Consider the following 16,758-nt stretch of genomic DNA (forward strand, 5'->3'; position numbering starts at 1 on the left):
TGGCAAGCGTTGCGTGATGAGCGATAATTGCTGGGCACGCTGGCTGCCATCCCCTGGCCCAGGTGTTGGCAGGCTCGGGCCAGCCAAAACCAGTAGCACCACTGGGAGCGACTGGGAGGGAGAAAGCTCTCAGCTCCACAGGCCTAAGTGCCGCACAGGCAGTGAGAACAGGGTGGAAAAGCATACAGGCGGTGAGAGCGCGTGACGACTCGGCGGAAGGGTATTAAATCCCTGACACCGGCATCGAGACGCCTGCTGCTGTGGGACGCGCTGCGAAGGGTTCGCTCGACAGGGCTGTTGTGCGGGACCCACCGAACAGAGAAGGTGCCCGTTGCGAGGAGCTATACGGTATTTTTCTGCTGCAGCCTGTTTACCGTAAAATTTCAAGTGGTAAATTACTCTGACGGCGTGAACAGCAATAGCTGCTTTGCACGCACTCCCAGCAAACACCATCTTACTTTCTTCAGCCTGACACTGGGGTCTGGGAGATGCATTGACTCGGCCTTGAATCCCTGTGCCTCCCTGATTTTTATAATCACATTTTAAGAAACAGGCACACAAAATGGAGCAAAGCTTACGAGCATAAACTACTAGAGTTACAGCCGGAGTGTCTGTTTCCACTCTTCAGTAGAAACAAAGATAACGCTGTTAATAGTGACCATAGGGTTTAGAGAATATAAATCTAACTGTGATTAAATTCTGTTCCCTGTGAGCTAAACCAGGGAGTCAGCTGCTATCAGGACGGAGATTACAGATGCATTTACAGTCCAAAATCACTATAGCCTGATTCTGTTCCTTATTTGTTTCCAAAAAAACCCATTTTGTAGGACTACAAGGACACTACTTCAAAAAGAAGCCGACTGCAAAAGACATACCCACACTGCTCATCTTTCATCCCCTTACCCTCCACTTCCCGCGGCTGCGACGCCTTTGGAGACAGGGAGGGCGATTCCCCACCCCCAGACGGAGCTGGCAGGAGCAACCTGCCGAAGGGCAGACACCACTGGTGATGCCCACACGGGAGCCAGCACCCTGGGGCTGCCTGCCCAACACCTCGTCTCACTCTGACGATGACCTTTAGGTTTGCCGGGTCAGTCGTGTGCCCAGCACGTGCTTACGTCTTTCCATGAACAACATAAAGATCTAAGGTGACTAGTACAGCCACAGGGATCTACAGTGTGGGCAGACCCACGTCAGGCAACCGCATCCATGGGCAAGCTTGTAATGAAATGGAATGATTCAGGTTAACAGCACGAGATGACCGCATCTGTGAGCTCTGATTTCTCAGGTTTCCTTACCTCGGATCACAAAGAAACTTGGTCTTTTCACCTTCTTCTCTCCAAATAAGCCATTCTCGGAAAGAGGGATGAACAAACATTCGTGTCATATCTCTACGTTTGATAAGAAACATAGAAAGGTTCTCCATCCTCTGCTGAAAGTCATCCCACTCCAAAGTGCCCTCAATGTTACCTGCATTAATGGCCTGAAAAATATGTTCATCTGTTAGTGGATGCAGCGATGCCACTGCTACATTCAAGAGAGGCATCACCCGATCAAAGGAAGACTGCGTTGGGAACTTCATATTGCACTGCAGCAGGTAAACTTCAGACAGAGACACTGGCACTACTTTGTAGCTGGAGCTTTTTAGGACTAGGTATCCTTTCTCTATGAGATCAAAGGTGAGTTTTAGGTACAGATAGGACCCTTGGCTCAAGGTCTTGAGGTGAGAACTGAGTTTGCCAAATGTAGTGTTGTCCATTTTGCCGTTAAGTGAGATGTTGTTCTGGATCTCCGAGCTGCTGTGTATCCGATGAAGGATATACGCCTGCAGGTCCTGGTCTATGGCTTCATTCTCCTCCAGTCTATCCAAAAATATTCTGTGGAAGGGCAACAGCTTAATTATTTCCTACAAAGAAAGAAAGAAAGAAAAAAAAAACGATACTCATGCTGGCAGTGTTTATTATTCATTAAGTAAACTTAATTCATATTACAATAGCACCTTTGAGACTCCTTTAAGACCTCTTCCATCAGGGCAAGCACACAAGATGGCAGTTTGTGCCCTCAGGACCTCACAGTCTCATCTATAATCAAGTAGGTTGCGTGTGAAACATGACTGAAATAAAAATGCGGGGCTGCTGTTCCTAACACCGTGGGAAGGGCTGGCGAATTCACGCAGAGCGGAGCCCTCGTTACCCCTGCCCCATCCCCAGCATGCCCCGACACGGTGTCCCTCCTGCCCCCCCGCCGGGGGCAGAGGACAACCAGGTGACAGATCCGGGGCCAGCAGCACTTTTGCTGCAGCCGAGCCCGAGCCCCGCGCCGGGAGCGCGCCCCGGCACCGCGCAGCCGCCAGCACCGGGAACCACGGGAACGCCGGGTGGAGCAGAGCATCCCGCAGCGCCAAGTACGCAGGTCTGGGTGCTGCAGGGCACCGCGGCCGGGGCTCCCCTGGCTGCCGAGCTCACGGGTGAGGCTCATGCAACGTAACCCAAGGATCACCAAAGGCCTTTCTTCTCGTGGCACGGGCTCCCGGTCACTGCTGAGGAGAGGAGAAAGGATGCAACGGAGCTGGACACGGCAGAGTCAGGAGAAGCCGTCAACTCTCTAATAAAATCACGAGGGTGAGCGCGGTGCAAAACTACAGCTTGCAGTGAGGACTGAAGGGCTGCAAGTGCCCTAATTAAATAATTCAAGCCACAGAGATGCAATTTACCTGCCATTAAGAAAGATTTCTTCCAAACGATGATTAATATACTCCATTTACTGAGCAGAAAAAGAACTCCAGCACCAAAGAGCAGCGAGCCCCTGCTCTCCCGGTGCCACTGCTGCTCCCGGCCACGATGGCCGCGTGCAGCCGGGTGCTGGGATGGGGCTGGGACCAGCACCCCGCTCCCCGCCAGCACCACCGCACCGAACCAGCCTGTGCATCTCAGTGAACGTCAGCAAATCTCAGTAAAGCTGCGTAACGGTGCTTGGCGAAAACAAACTCCCCAGCTCTGTGCTAATGAAAAAACAGCTAATAATGAAAAAACGAGAACCAAAGAGCTGCAGGCACGTCCCCCTGCCCGGAGCAGCTGGGCCGGCTGAAGAGCAGCTCTGAGCTGGCTCCCGAAGGTGTGTCCCGTCCCACTGACGTCTGTCTCCTCCGGGCTCCTGGCTCTGATGCTCAGTGGGAACGTTCCCAAGTGATGCTACGAAGCTACCAGCGCTACTTGGCAACCGCTGAGAGAGCAGACCTGTCCTAACGGGGTCACTGCGTGTGCTTCCCCGGAGCCTCATTCGGATGAGCAGCTGAGCCAAAAAACTACAGTCAGCTTAATCCTTATGCCAAGGGAGGTGTGATGAGTAGCTAAGGACAGGCTGAAGGTACAAACCTGCCCAGATGCAAACTAAAATAAAAATACGTAAGAATAACCCAAGCAACATTTGGCTCAGAGCTCCAGCACCTGCTCGAGACAGTTTTCTTTGAGCTGAAGAATGTCCTGGCCCGACACCGACTCCTCCAGAGCCAAACGATCCCCCCACCCTTGTGCTCCGGGTCACGCAGAAGGGCTGCGAAGACACAAATTCCTCTGCCCTTCCCCAGGGAGGATGGGATGCCCTCGAGCGGCGCAGGCTGACAGGCGTCGGGCCCTACGCTCCTACCACGCTCGGCGAGTAAACAGCCTGTTGGCAAATGATCTAAACTATCTGCTGATGAACATTTATTGACAGGAACAAGCGATGCTGGATTAGATCCACTGAAAGCTGTAGAGCGAGTCTGGGGACACAAATGTAAATCCAAGTACAAAAAAGCTAACGGGGAAACCTGGAATAAAGGGTCTTAGGCAAATCCAGGTATCCACAGAGATCTTCTTTACCAAAGCCCACCATGGCAATAACACGGTTTATCACAGCGTACCTGTAGACTCGTCCTGACTGTCACGACCAGCTTCAGCCAGGAAGGGAATTTTCCAATCATTTTGCTCAGGAATGAAACAATGGTGTCTCCATAATCTGGCTTGTGAAATTCAGCCTCATTTAAACCATCGATTAGTATAATGAAATCTTCGTCAGGGATCTTCCTCTCTGAGAGAAAGAGAAGAAGCATTTATTTGAAAGGCCAGACAGATGACTGTAACGTGCTGCAAAAATCGCTGGTGTTTTAAAGCACCGTCAGATATTGCTAAAGAGGAAAAAAGACACAGTAGCAGTGCTCTTCTCGTGATACCTTCATTGCGTATACACACAGAAGTAGGCTCACACGTACACAGTTTCAATTCTTACAAAATACATATTTTAGTTACAACGCACTCAGCTGTGATATCCCACAGATCACACAGCTAAACGTATTTTCAAAAATTACCTCTCCCACAAAGTCCGGTGTTCGATGACGTGAATCAGTAGCTTTCTGGCCAGTTTTCTGAACACCTTATCAGCAGCTCTCTATAGTTTGAGTATTACACTCTCACCCTGTCTTAAGTCAGCCTGTCTTAACTGTGCAACTGCTAAATAAAGGTTCACCAAGTCACCCCTCCCCCGCGCCTCTAGATCCTTCCAATGTTGGCGTCTGCACTTTGGGCACTGGCTTCTGGATCAACTTAAGGTCTGGGCAAGCGTTTTGAAACAAAGCCGAGCCTGATTCACAGGTGAAACAATTATCCGAGGAGAGTAAACCATCAGCTTGCACGTGGGGGAAGGTCACTCAGCGTTTTGGAGGTTCCATCCTCTGCTCAGCAAAGACTGTTCAAACCGACTCTGAACTTCCAGTACAGCGCAGGAGTCTGGTCACAAGCCTGCAGCCAAAGCCTCTTCTATAAATGAGTTGGGGGGAATAAAAATGTTCTACAAAAAGCAAATCTCGGAGGTTTCAGACAGGATCCTTCTGCTGCTGGTGAACACGGTAACCAGCTGATGTAGGCAATGAGGTCAGTGCTTCCACAGCGGGTCCTGAGAGCTGAGTACAGCTTTGTAACTAATGATACAGACTCTTTTGGACTTGCATCTTAAGCTCAAGTGCTACCTTCTCAGAGGTAATCTTGCCTGATAAAGTAAAAAACGGGTGGGAAATGGGACATCTGAGCCTACTGTGGCACAGGCTATTAACACATACTACAGACTGAGCTGTACAAAGTTTACTCTTCTTTGTAATTCACTGTGGATTAATCCTGCTATCAGCAAGCTCAGCATTCCCAGCAGCCGGTGAGCTTTCCTCTTTGACTTTAAATCGCATCAGGAAATTTTCTATAAAAACCCAGCACAAGATGTTCATCGATGAGATGAGCCATCTCTGTAGTGTTCCAGGGAGAACAGAAACACCTTGCGCCAGGCACTGCTGAGCATCTTGTCCTTGCCTTACGTTACCAAGTTGCATTTATTTCCTAACACGCTATTAATATCCATATGAAAAATGTGTATGTTGAATTTAAATTACCATAGATCCTTTTTCAGTTAACTTTTCAGTAAGATTACTGGGTGTATTAAAAAATACTCTCTGAAATCTGGGACTGAATATAGTGCCTGAGTTTTATACCCACATCTCATGTTTCTTATAAAGCCTAAGGGAGAGGGGAGAAAGCAGGGGAAGAATCAGAACTTTGTTCTCCTATATATTATTTAGATTCCTTGAGATTCAAAAAAAATATATTTGAGAAACATGAATCTAACTTTCTCAGTGACTTTCACCATTAACGGCTGTGCAATAATTTTGTCCCAGTAGCATTAAAGCTTCAACAGCACCTTGTAAAAGACCTGCTGATATATTTACAGAGTCTTAAATGTTATACATTTTAAAACCAATTTCCAGACACTGTTCATTTTGTTACAAAACACTTGGTGCAAATTAGCTTGCCAGCACTCTCCATCAGCAAGGCTGGAAGATGGGAGTCCTGATCATTGGCTCCATTGGAGCTGTATTGAGTGCAGAACCCAAGAGAAAAAAAAAAAGCAAGCTTTTATATAAAATTTTTCCACCCTGCAGAATTTGGGACCAGATGGGGGTCAACCTCTTTGGCAAGAAAAATAAGCATCCTCTGAAATGCTCTGAACTCAAGAGCTGGAATACCTCCCAAGGAGTTACTGTAATAACCAGGAATTATTTTCCTTTAGAGCAATTTAGAGCAGTGGTTCCTAAATGTATCTTTTGGGGTTTTTTTTTTTTTTTTTTTTTTTTTTTTGGTTGGGGTTTTTTTTGGTTGGTTTTTTTTTTTTTTTTTTTTTGGCCAGGATTGTTGGTAGGGAAGAGTAGCCACATTACTCCTACAGTGACATTTCTCCATGCCAGGAAAATCAACTGCTGTTGAGCTGTGCTGGCTCCGTGTGTGCCTTGTGCCTGGCGGAACCACGCGTGTTGGCCCCAGATGCTGCTGCTCACGGTTTGGCCGCCGTGTTTTGAAAAGCTGATGGGAATAACGAGGCTTTGAATCTGGGAAAAGCTGCATCTATTTCACATTGGCTCCTACATGGTGATATGTAGGGTGGGAACAGAAAATTATCTGGACTATTTTTGCAGCCAACTTGCAGCACGCCACTTTAATAAACATTGTTTTGCAGGACAACAGAGTCCTGAACCCTGCAACGCTCTGCCAGTTCTCATGGCAATGAGCGAAGAGCTGAAATTCAGGGATTGTCACCACGGATCAGTTCTATCTTGCAGAAGAAAGAAAGAAAAGGAGACAAAACCAACGCTGCGTCAGAAAAAGCTCTGAAGTCTCATCAGGACAAGGCTTGTTACCAGTTCCCCTCGAAGCCTCACACGGGGTGTCTGTAGATTTGTATAGTATCAGCTCTTTTGGTGAGAGCTTCAAATTCTCAGAAACTGAATAATGGCAGGGAAAGGGAAAAACGTTCACCCCCTAAACGAATAAATCAGGACAGAGCCGCGCATGGAAATTGCTGCTTGTTTTCACCCTCAACGCTGAGGCCAGGCTTGGGACGGGGAATAAAGCAAGAGAAGAGGGAGCCACGCACAGCTGTGGGCATCGCTCCACCTCCAGCCCCCAACGGGAGGAGCCGGACGGTTAATCCTGCGCTTCCAAACAAGCACAATGGCACGTTCTCAGCATCCCCACATCCCCCCTCTTGCCTGCAGCCCCTGAGATGCCACGCAGGAGGATTCACCTACCGCTTCGCTTAAAGGCTCAGATGCCACCAAGCAGCATTTTTTTTTTAAATAATAATTGCAAAGCGGTGCACAGGGCGAGCGCAGGGAGCGTCATGACCGTACCTTTGTGCAGGTTCTCCAGGGGCTCCAGGACCCCCCTGCGAAAGGAGGCCATGGGGTCCTGCACGCAGGAGCGCAGGCTGAGCATGCTCTGCAGGTGGGGCTCCCGCAGCAGCTGCTCCCGGTAGGCGACGAACTGCGGCGAGCGGCAGAGCAGGGCGGCCACGTTGTGCACGAACTCCGGCACCAGGCAGGTGTAGGCGTTGTCGGCTTGGCAGTAGTGGTAAGCGACGACCTAGCACAGAGGAGAAGGACAAAAAACCACATCTTCGTCAGACGCCAGTCGCAAGTTGTTGAAAGCAGCGCGTTGTGTTGGGTGAGTTCGATGCCTTCTGGCAGGCGAAGTCTTTAAGAGTACCGAGCGTTAACCACCCGTGACAAGAATCCAGACGAATCAGTTGGTAAAAACAGGCGCTGATCCTGAAAAATGACTGGACCTGCCACTTGAGGAATAAATGAAATTAAGCCGTAGCTGCTTGCAGAGACGGAGAGTGACAGTAACTGACATATCCGAAGCGCTGCACTGAGCAGGGAGCAACAGGACTGTGCTCCAAGCTCCGCTTAAGGACTCGACATCAGTAATGACTTGTGATTGTTTTCTTGAACTTATTTTTTATTTGCTGTTTTCAAACGTCAAGCCTGGCAGAAGCAGGCAGCGAGTGCTAGCTGCGCACCTTACAGCAAGGTAGCACCTGCAAACGACAGATGCCCGTGACTGGGGGAATGTCAGGCTTACTATATGTCACTCATCCACTGTAATCGCATTCTTCATTCAGAAAATTAATTTAATTATTAAAAAGGGGAAAAAAAAGGGGAAAAAGAAAGGAAAACTTCCTCTTTTCCCAGGTCATCTGTCTTCCCAGCTCTTCAGACTCTGCTAGAACCCACTAAATTCTGCCCATGTATTAAAATCGGCAGAAAACCAGTGCTATCTCCTCAGTCCAATCTGCCAACCTTCCTGTTTTCTCCCGCAATATCAAACCAGGCTCACCAAAACCCCGCTCTGCTTGTATAGCACCGGGCAGGCTGCACAGCACCACCAGCACCCGGCTCCTGCTCCCTGGCATCAGCGCCCTCGCAGAATTGCTGCCCGCCTGGTGCCAGCCTCTGCCAGGTCAGCAAGCTTTTCTCCAGCTCCCATTCACTGGGTTTGTTTTTCAAAGGTCGCTGACGGTATCCAAAAATATCCCAGCAAGGCAGGTGGGATCAGTTTTGTACCAAAATGCCCGCTGCCCGGGAGCACTGTACGTAAATACTGCAAAATAAACTAAATTTCTAAACGTGGGAAGGACAACGTAACTGAGGACACCGCGCACACGAGATCGCCGTGGCCTCTCCGGGGGCCGTGTCAGCTCGGATGAAAGGTGGCCCGTGGCCTGTGGCCGTGGTTAGGGGCTGCTGGCCCTCCACCTGCAGTGACCAGCCCTGGCTGGCAGCCAGCTCCAAGGGATGGGCTGGTGCATCCCACCAGGGATGGTACCAAGAAATGAAAACATCAGGCTGGGGGGTCCTCACACATTGGTGGCTCAGCACTGGCTTTTAATTTTAAATAGAATCATACGTAATTACCAGTGGGGTATAATGCAATGATTTCCTCTAACAGCCAAAACGAGCTGTGATGCATACAGCGATGATAACGCCAGGTTGTTATTTCAAGCATCAAGCCCTAATACATGTGCTTAAGCTTTAATGGTTACCTCCCAATTCCTAACAGAATTTTTCCTATCAGCCAGTTAAAATATAATTTACTGCCTTAGAGAACAGCACCAGGTAAAGTAATAATAAAGGCACTGATTTCTTTCCAACAATCCTATTTATATGGGGATTATAACTTGTGGATTCCACAGTCTGAAGTCCTTAAGCAGCTGTCCCTTGATACCGTGTTCCCAGGAACAGGAATCAAGTTGCTGTGTGCGGAGCTCTTATTTCCCACACAATAGGTGTGCAGGCACACAAATAAAAGTCACTTTTTTTATGAGAGGCCAATTAACTTCTCCCAGGAACCTAATGGAAGTCATGGAAGAGGGACACAGCTTGTACCCACGATAGGAATGGTCACCGCTAGACACCGGGACATACTTACAGTTACAACTCAATTAATTTAAGCCCCTTCACATACATTCTTGATCCTTATACTGGATTTACTGGTATACTGACTAAGCCTTAGGCAGTGAGATAATGCAATGCTCAATAGGGGGATCTGAAGCTAAACCAGTAAGCAATGAAGATTTTGCAAAGGCAACCGAAGGGAAGACATGATGATGTTCTCAGAAAAGCAACTGTGCCAAAATTTCCTCTTGATGTTATTTATTCTCCGTGACATTTTCTCTATCTTCAAATCAAAGAGAAGCTGCCAAGAGCCAGGGCTGCAAGCGGAGCCGGGTGCTAGAAACCAGGCTCCTCGCTTACACAACCAGGGCTGGGTGGGAAACGCTTTTCTCATCTTGTAAAACTTGTCAAGGTTTCCAAGCATTTCCCTGTTCCACCCTCGGGAACGAGAGCGGGGTTAGTGCAGGATGCGAATGGAAGAGGCTTCAGGACAACCCCTCGTCCCCCGACCAGTCCAACCCCTGTTCTTTCTCCCTCTGTATAGGTGAGCACCTTTAATGCCTGGCCACTGATGCTCTGGGGAAGGTCTCTCTCCAATTATTTTACTTTACATACTTTAGTAATTGCTCGAGGATCCAGGCAGAGTGATGGATTACCATCTCCACTGCTCAGAATTCTCTTCTGAGACGTGGGAGACCATGCCCCCACCTTGAGCTGCATCTGAAATGATCACTCAGTACACTGGTTGTAATTCTCGGGGGTTATTAGTCTCTTCTCCTTTTGCTCAACTGGACAAGCCAAGAAGTACACCCAAGATTAAAAAAAAAAAAAAAAAAAATAAAAATTTGTATAGCCTGGAAACGAACTTTTCATTGAAGAAGGTGCTCTCAATAAAAGCTTCATTTTCCATAAATTGAACTACTCTGATTGAAAAAAAACTGCTTCAAAACTTCCAACCATCTCTCATCATAAACAAAATCCTTGAATTAAACATTTAATTTTATCTAGAAACTGTGTTACAATATATGAAACCACCAGGGAACAGCAGACTCAACCAAAGGTATGGGCATGTCTGGACACTATGACCAACAAACAATTTATTTTTGTCTGACACAATTTAAAGCATAATTTTTCTAACCATAGTTTCAATTTGAACTTTGTCATCATGTAGCACTAAACCCTATAAACGCTAAATTGGACCTCCAAAACTTTTAAATCTTTATTTTAGCCATCAGGTTTGTCAAATGATGTTTACAAGGCTGGAAGGTAAAAAAATCCTGATTAAATTTAAATCGCCAGATTGCAAACAAAGTCTATAAGCAACCCCAATGCAAGAGAAGAGGATTACAAGAAAGGGTGTGGAAAGGAACACCTAGATCAAGGGAAGCGTTCGAAATACATTTGTCATTTTTGTAAGGGCCGAGAACGCGGTGTCGACAAGTCGAGAGACTCCACGCTGAGAAACCGATGCATTATGTTGTTTATATTAAAATATCAAATATCAAAAGTTACAAACTTGTATAATTTCCTTTCTTGCTTGAAAGGGAGCTTCAATAATTCACACTTGTATGGTGCGTATTTTACTTGCACTGATTACCTACCTCCTCTCCTAAAATGATCTGGAGAGCCTAGCTGGCCTCACAGCAAAGAAGTACATTTATCCTGAGCTTTTTTGGTAGCCAATTTTTTTAAAAACACCAACCACATGTTACATGGCTTGAGAAACACCAGAGGCGGTGAAGACAGAGCACTGCCTCTAACAGAGCATGGCCAATGGTCAACACAGCACCATTCCCTACTGAGGTGGGGTCAAGGAGCACCAAACCTCTCAGACGCGACACAACCTTTATCTTCTTAACTGTTAAAGCGGAACTACGAAAGGCACCATTCCTGTTCTCTTCAGGTGTTAAATCCAGGAGGTCTTCAGGAGTCTCTTCTCCAGCCCTTCCAACACCAGCCACCCTCCTCTCTTCCACAACCACTTCCCATTTCTCCCTCCATCCATGCCCACCTAACAACCTTCACCCTCCCACCACCCTCCCTGCTGCCCTCCCGTTTGGGTCCACCCCTCGGCCCACCCCTTCTTGGGTGCAGGACTTGGCAGCAGCATCCCACGCCGCCGTGGAGATGCCACGCGCCTGCGGGCAGCTCTGCTCCCCACCCAAAACGCTCCTTTAAATCACGGCTGAGCTGGCCCGTTTCACCTGCCTGGGCTCAGCTGAGTGGATACGGAATTCCATGGAATCGGAAAAAATGGGAGACCTCCTCATATAGGTTGGGACCTAGGAAAACTGCTGCTGGGAAAAAAAGGAAGCTTCACGCCTGCCAAAGCAAAGCAGCGATTGCGAGGATAACGGCAAGCAGCAGCACAAGGGAGGGGAAGAGCCGCACGACGGCAGCAGGAGGAAGGGGCTGGAGGGGGCACAGAGCGAGGAAAACCGAGGCACAGAGAGACTGTGTCTCACCTATGAAATACGGAGGGAGAGAAGAGAATGAACTGCGAAGGGAGGGAAAGGAGAGAGAAAATGATGTGTCGGGAGAGGCAGGAGATAACAGCAATACAAGGGCTGGAAGGACAGTGTGAACATCAAAGGAGAGAGAGGGGCTGGAGATGGCTCAAGGGAAATCAGTTATTTTTACTTAATAGGACAGGCCAATTCTAAGCAGTTCTCTGGCACTATTTGTGAAAAAGAACATCCTCCAGTGACGACGCATTCCTTTGACATTGCACCTCTGCCACCATTTGCCTCGGCATCCTTCTGTACGTGTGCCGCGCAGGGAGGCTGCTCTGCCAACCCCCCCTAAAAGCACGAACCTCACAGACTCCTGAGCTCACAACAACACCCCAGCTCCTCCTGGTCCCTTAAAGGGCTTCAACGATGTATTTTAACTGTATTCCCTCACCTAATAAAAGATTTATCTTTTTTTTTTTTGACCCATACAAAATAGCTTCAAATAAATTCAGCGTAATGCTTTTCCCTGCCAAAATGCCACTTGCCAGGCGTAACGCTGGTTGCAACGATGTAAATGGAAATCAGCACTGCTGAATTTTATCCATTGCACATGCCCGTGCGTGTATGTGGTGACCCAGTTTATTGGGAGCATTCGTTACTTTTACACAGCCGAGTACGCCAGTAAATGCCCTCTGAAACTCATTAGTGGCACAGGGCATCGGGGCGCAGAAGTAATGAATCCCTCCACCTCTGCGTAAGGTAGGAGTACTCACGTTCTCTGTGTATGCCTGCAGCGTTGCTAACGACCCTCTGGCTGATGGCTGGGAGGACGGGGCACAGAGGCTGGCAGCCACCAGCCGTGCTCAGCACCAGCCCAGCGCGCTAATGCGGCGGGCGCAGAGCTCCTCCACCAGCTGCTCCGCGCAGGGTACGACCCATTAGCGCAGCGGAGCTGCCTTTCAGCTCCATTTGTTTAAGTGCTGCTGCTACAACCCACCACACAGCATCCAGAAGCCCAAAGAATATCGCTGTTCAGTGGGTTATTCAAAACTGCGGAGCGAATCCATTAAAAAATCCTCTGCGAGTTAAAGGATAAAACCTGCAGGGAAAATGAGGAAGGTGACCCCGACCAGAGGGGACACGGCTCATGCCTCTTCCTTTGAGCTGAACTAACCCCACCTGGGGCTATCGTACCTCGGCGTGGCACGGGTGCCCCTCGCTGAATGGCAAAGGTCACCGAGGACACGTGCCTGTGGGTCAGGATTTTCAGCCCAGGCCAGGGCTGGGGAAAGCCTCTCCACTTGCCCGTGGGAAGGGGCCAGCTCTGGATGAGCAAGGCAGAGCCACCACCCCTGGAGGTGTTTAAAAGACGTGCAGACGTGGCGCTCGGGGACACGGTTTAGTGGTGGCCACGCCAGCACTGGGTTTACAGTTGGGCTCCATCAGCTGAAAGGTCTTTTCCAACCAGAAGGATTCCATGATTCCAGGTCATGCTCCAGCTGAGATGCATTGTTCCCAGTTACAGACGGCCTGGCATCGTTTAGAGACAGGCAGCACCAAGGGGACAGCGTGCGGTGACATAGCGATGGTCACCCTCCTCCCCTAGCTAGAGAAGTAACGTTGGGAAGTATTGTAATGGGTCAGACTCAAACAGCAAAAGGCAGGGAAGGCAAAGAGCAACACGGGAGAGGTGTGCAGCGCTGCCTTCTTAGGGGATCTCGGCTTTACAACCCTTCCTGATCATATTCACCACTTTTTTTTCCCCAGTGTCACCTTACAGTCATTCCGCAGCACCAGGCGGGATGCCTACCAGCGCTCAGCAGCGGCAGAGGGGGTTGCAGTTACGCGAAGCGACGCGCTCAGCAGCGTGCGGCCAGCTCCCCAGGCAAGCTGGTACGCGCCTACCGCAGCGAAGGAGCCAAGCCTAGCCTGACGCGTTGGCATTGCCGAAAAACTGGCAGCCTGCTCATAGTCGGAGGGTAGACTTGACAGAAATTCAGCAATCCTGCAAGCTTATTTCCGTAATACATGCATATATATTAAAACAAAAGACTAACCAAGCAGCTTTGCAGAAATGCTTATGTTTTATTTGCAAGTGTCAAGGCGGGTGTTGCAATGTTGAGTAGTTTTATTCATGACTTTTGAGGGTTTGCCAGGTCTGGCAAGACAACCGCTCTCGTCCTCCTTCCCCGCAAGGCTCCCTACTCCGCGCACGGCACAAACCCCTGCTGAGACCGGGGACTGCAGAGAAGCCCCCCCGGCAAGGAGCGCTCCGCAGCCCACTGCTGGGAGCTGGGGGCTGATCACATCCCCACGTGCCGCCCCGTGTCCGGTGGGAAGCCCCTCGGCAGCCCCTCGGAGGCAGGAGAGGCCCCTGAGTGAAAGGGAAAAAAGGGACTTGTGCCAGCTCGGTTCCCAGCAAGAGGATTAATGTGACTTTTAAAATTAGGAAATTGATTCACAGAAATCTCTGCCTAATATTTTCCTCGCAGGGAAGTGGAAGGCAAGGCGGTTACCTCCTGATGCCTCGAGTCTCCTGGCATGCTTCTTCATCCCCGCCTGAAGAACAGCCCCCAGCACCATCCCAGCACAGCCCCTGGTGTGACAGCAAGACTTTGAACGTTCCCTTGTAAAAATATTCTCCCTCCACATACCCAGGATAAGCACAGGGCTGCCAGAGCAGACCGAGGGGATGCTCCAGGTAGACCACTGTACCGCCGGTATTTTATCCACTAACCTCTCGTGGCAGGGTCACCCCGCTTCCATTCCCAAATCTGGGTAAGATAGGCTGTTGGGAAGAGAAATGAAACAACGAACAGAGCAATCCCTGTTCGAAGCTCCTTGGTTTCTCTCATTCTTTCAGCAGAAGCCACCGCAAAGCCTGAGAAGCACCCAAGCCTTCCAACCGTGGTTGGCACCCGCACGCCAAGAGACGCCGTTTCTGGCCAAAGAGGGACCTCTGCAGCCGCTCACCAGTGGCCGGGGGGAAGGGAATCCAGCTATCAATTTGAGAAACAACCCAAACCATTTTATTTGCCTTTATTTCTCTTCCTGAGGCTTGATAACCATCTGGGTTTGATGGTTTTCTCCTCCCGGGACCCACCGGTGAGGATAACTTCATGTAACTCCTGAACCAGTTGGATACAGTTTTCCTGGCAGTTTTTGTGGACAAAAATCACACCCGATACTGGTTTTTCAAGTTGCCATATTTCTAAGCATTCTTCTCCCTTAGCTGCCTGACGAATACTGAACTAGAAATCATGGGTGACTTCAAAGTGCTCTCGAAGAATACAACAAAACACCGCGCTTCTGCAGCACGGCCAGGCTGCGGGGAGCTCCTGCTAGGCAGCCTTCGGTTACTGATTGCTAAAATTACTGATTTCTCCATCTCTGACAGCAAGAGCGAAAAGCAACGCTTGCCCCCAAGAACTTAACTGCCTGAAAAACAGGCAGAAAAGTACAACCCTGAATAATCCAGAGGAGGAAAAGCAACTGTTCACCTTTCATTTCTGTCATCATAAACACACAACTTCTGAGTTTTGGGCTAAGTGACATTTTCAGAAGGAATGGAGTGGGTGAGAGGGACGGCGTGCTTCCCACTAGCATTCTGGAGCCTGCACCAACCCTTACCTTCAGGCTGTCAGTATATTATTAATCTGCTTTCGTAACGATCTCCATTTCGTTAGCACAACGACCACAGCACAACCTGAGAGCATCCTGCTCTGCTCAGTGCAAGCACAGGTGGAACATCTGCACACAGCTTTATCCAGCTCCTCACACACGCTTCCTATTTCTCCAAAAATACTCCCGACAATCGTGGTTGTCCATCACTGTCAACACTTTCTTCCCGAATTCCATTCTGACTCCAGCCTTACTGCAACCATAAACCACGCAAGTCCAAGAAATACTTTCCCAACCAGGCTAACCTACGGGTCAGTCCTTCCTTCACGTCCACTTTTTCCTTCAGCCAGTTGAATAAAATCTGCTTTAAGTAGGCCATCAGCCATTCTTTTTTTATGCCACAGCTATTGGTAACAGGAATATGCTGCTCTCCTCTCCCTTCCTCCTGCACCAAAGGACGTGGCGCTTTTTATTCCTTCTTTTCTTTTATAGATTAGACTTTGGAGAGCCTTTTAGCTTATCTACATGAAAGGTTTTCCTGAACTGTCCCCAGGACTGACTGTTGGAGAATGGGGCATCAGACATTCAGATCAGGCAGCTAAATCATTTTAACCAACTATTTCTACTATTGTCCACCAAGCCGTTCAGTCTATCCGCTCTGTTCAAGAGTTCAGCATCTTCAAAGCCTCTTATGAACAACAAATTCTCATGATCTCTCAAAGGCGAGCTAAATGCGTGTGATCGAGTTTCCGAACGAGGCGATCGCACACAGAACAAAGAGCTCAACGCTGTTATTTTAATGGATTTTCAATTCTGTTGCCAGGTCAGTAATCCTTTTTCTCCCAGTGTCACTCAGAGACTTCAAAAAAACACAGCTGGGGTGGAACAGTCAGTGTTTGTTTTATCTAGGAGGACATCATATGGCATGGTTCTTTCTAAGAAATCAATTTATCTGCTGTTGACAGCAAGTATTCATCAGCAGTGATGCTGAGTTGTACTGCTCAGGAGGTTACTAAGAGTGCACTGGGCACATGAATTCCAGCTATCAATTTGAGAAACATCCTAAACCATTTTATTTGCCTTTATTTACCTTCCTGAGGCTTGATAATCCATCGAACTTAGTGTTTGCAGCATGCTGCACAGCAGTTCTGGAAAAGGCTCGGATGCAATAAAACCAGAATTGTTGTTTATGATAAAGAATCAGCAGCAGGAACACAGAGCTCCAAAAAAAAAAAAAAAATTAAAAAAAAAATATTCCTATGCTTTCACAAAATCTTCCCTTTGTGGTAGCATCCAGGCACACACTGCAGCACTATCTGGAAGCCAACTGCTCTTGGGGGTTGAGAAACCCAAGTGACACCTGCCAGCATCAGGTATCAAAGGGCCGTTATCTGCATGGATCACCCTGCTTTTAGTAGCCAGGGAAAGGGAGGC

The 16,758-nt window shown here is 48.7% G+C and overlaps 1 protein-coding gene across 5 annotated transcripts in view; it reads right to left on the reverse strand.

The window, feature by feature from the left end:
* TANC2 (tetratricopeptide repeat, ankyrin repeat and coiled-coil containing 2) overlaps window positions 1-16,758 on the reverse strand; it is a 248,650-nt gene that overhangs the window by 45,940 nt on the left and 185,952 nt on the right. For all 5 annotated transcript variants that reach the window (XM_040617492.1, XM_040617490.1, XM_040617491.1 and 2 more), the window contains 3 exons: window positions 7,205-7,436; window positions 3,902-4,068; window positions 1,299-1,906 (listed from right to left, as the gene is read on the reverse strand). In XM_040617492.1, coding sequence (XP_040473426.1) covers window positions 1,299-1,906; window positions 3,902-4,068; window positions 7,205-7,436 — 1,007 coding nt within the window. The remainder of the gene's footprint in view (window positions 1-1,298; window positions 1,907-3,901; window positions 4,069-7,204; window positions 7,437-16,758) is intronic.

Source organism: Falco naumanni, chromosome 18 (assembly GCF_017639655.2).
Source record: "Falco naumanni isolate bFalNau1 chromosome 18, bFalNau1.pat, whole genome shotgun sequence".
NCBI classification, from domain to species: Eukaryota; Metazoa; Chordata; class Aves; order Falconiformes; family Falconidae; genus Falco; species Falco naumanni.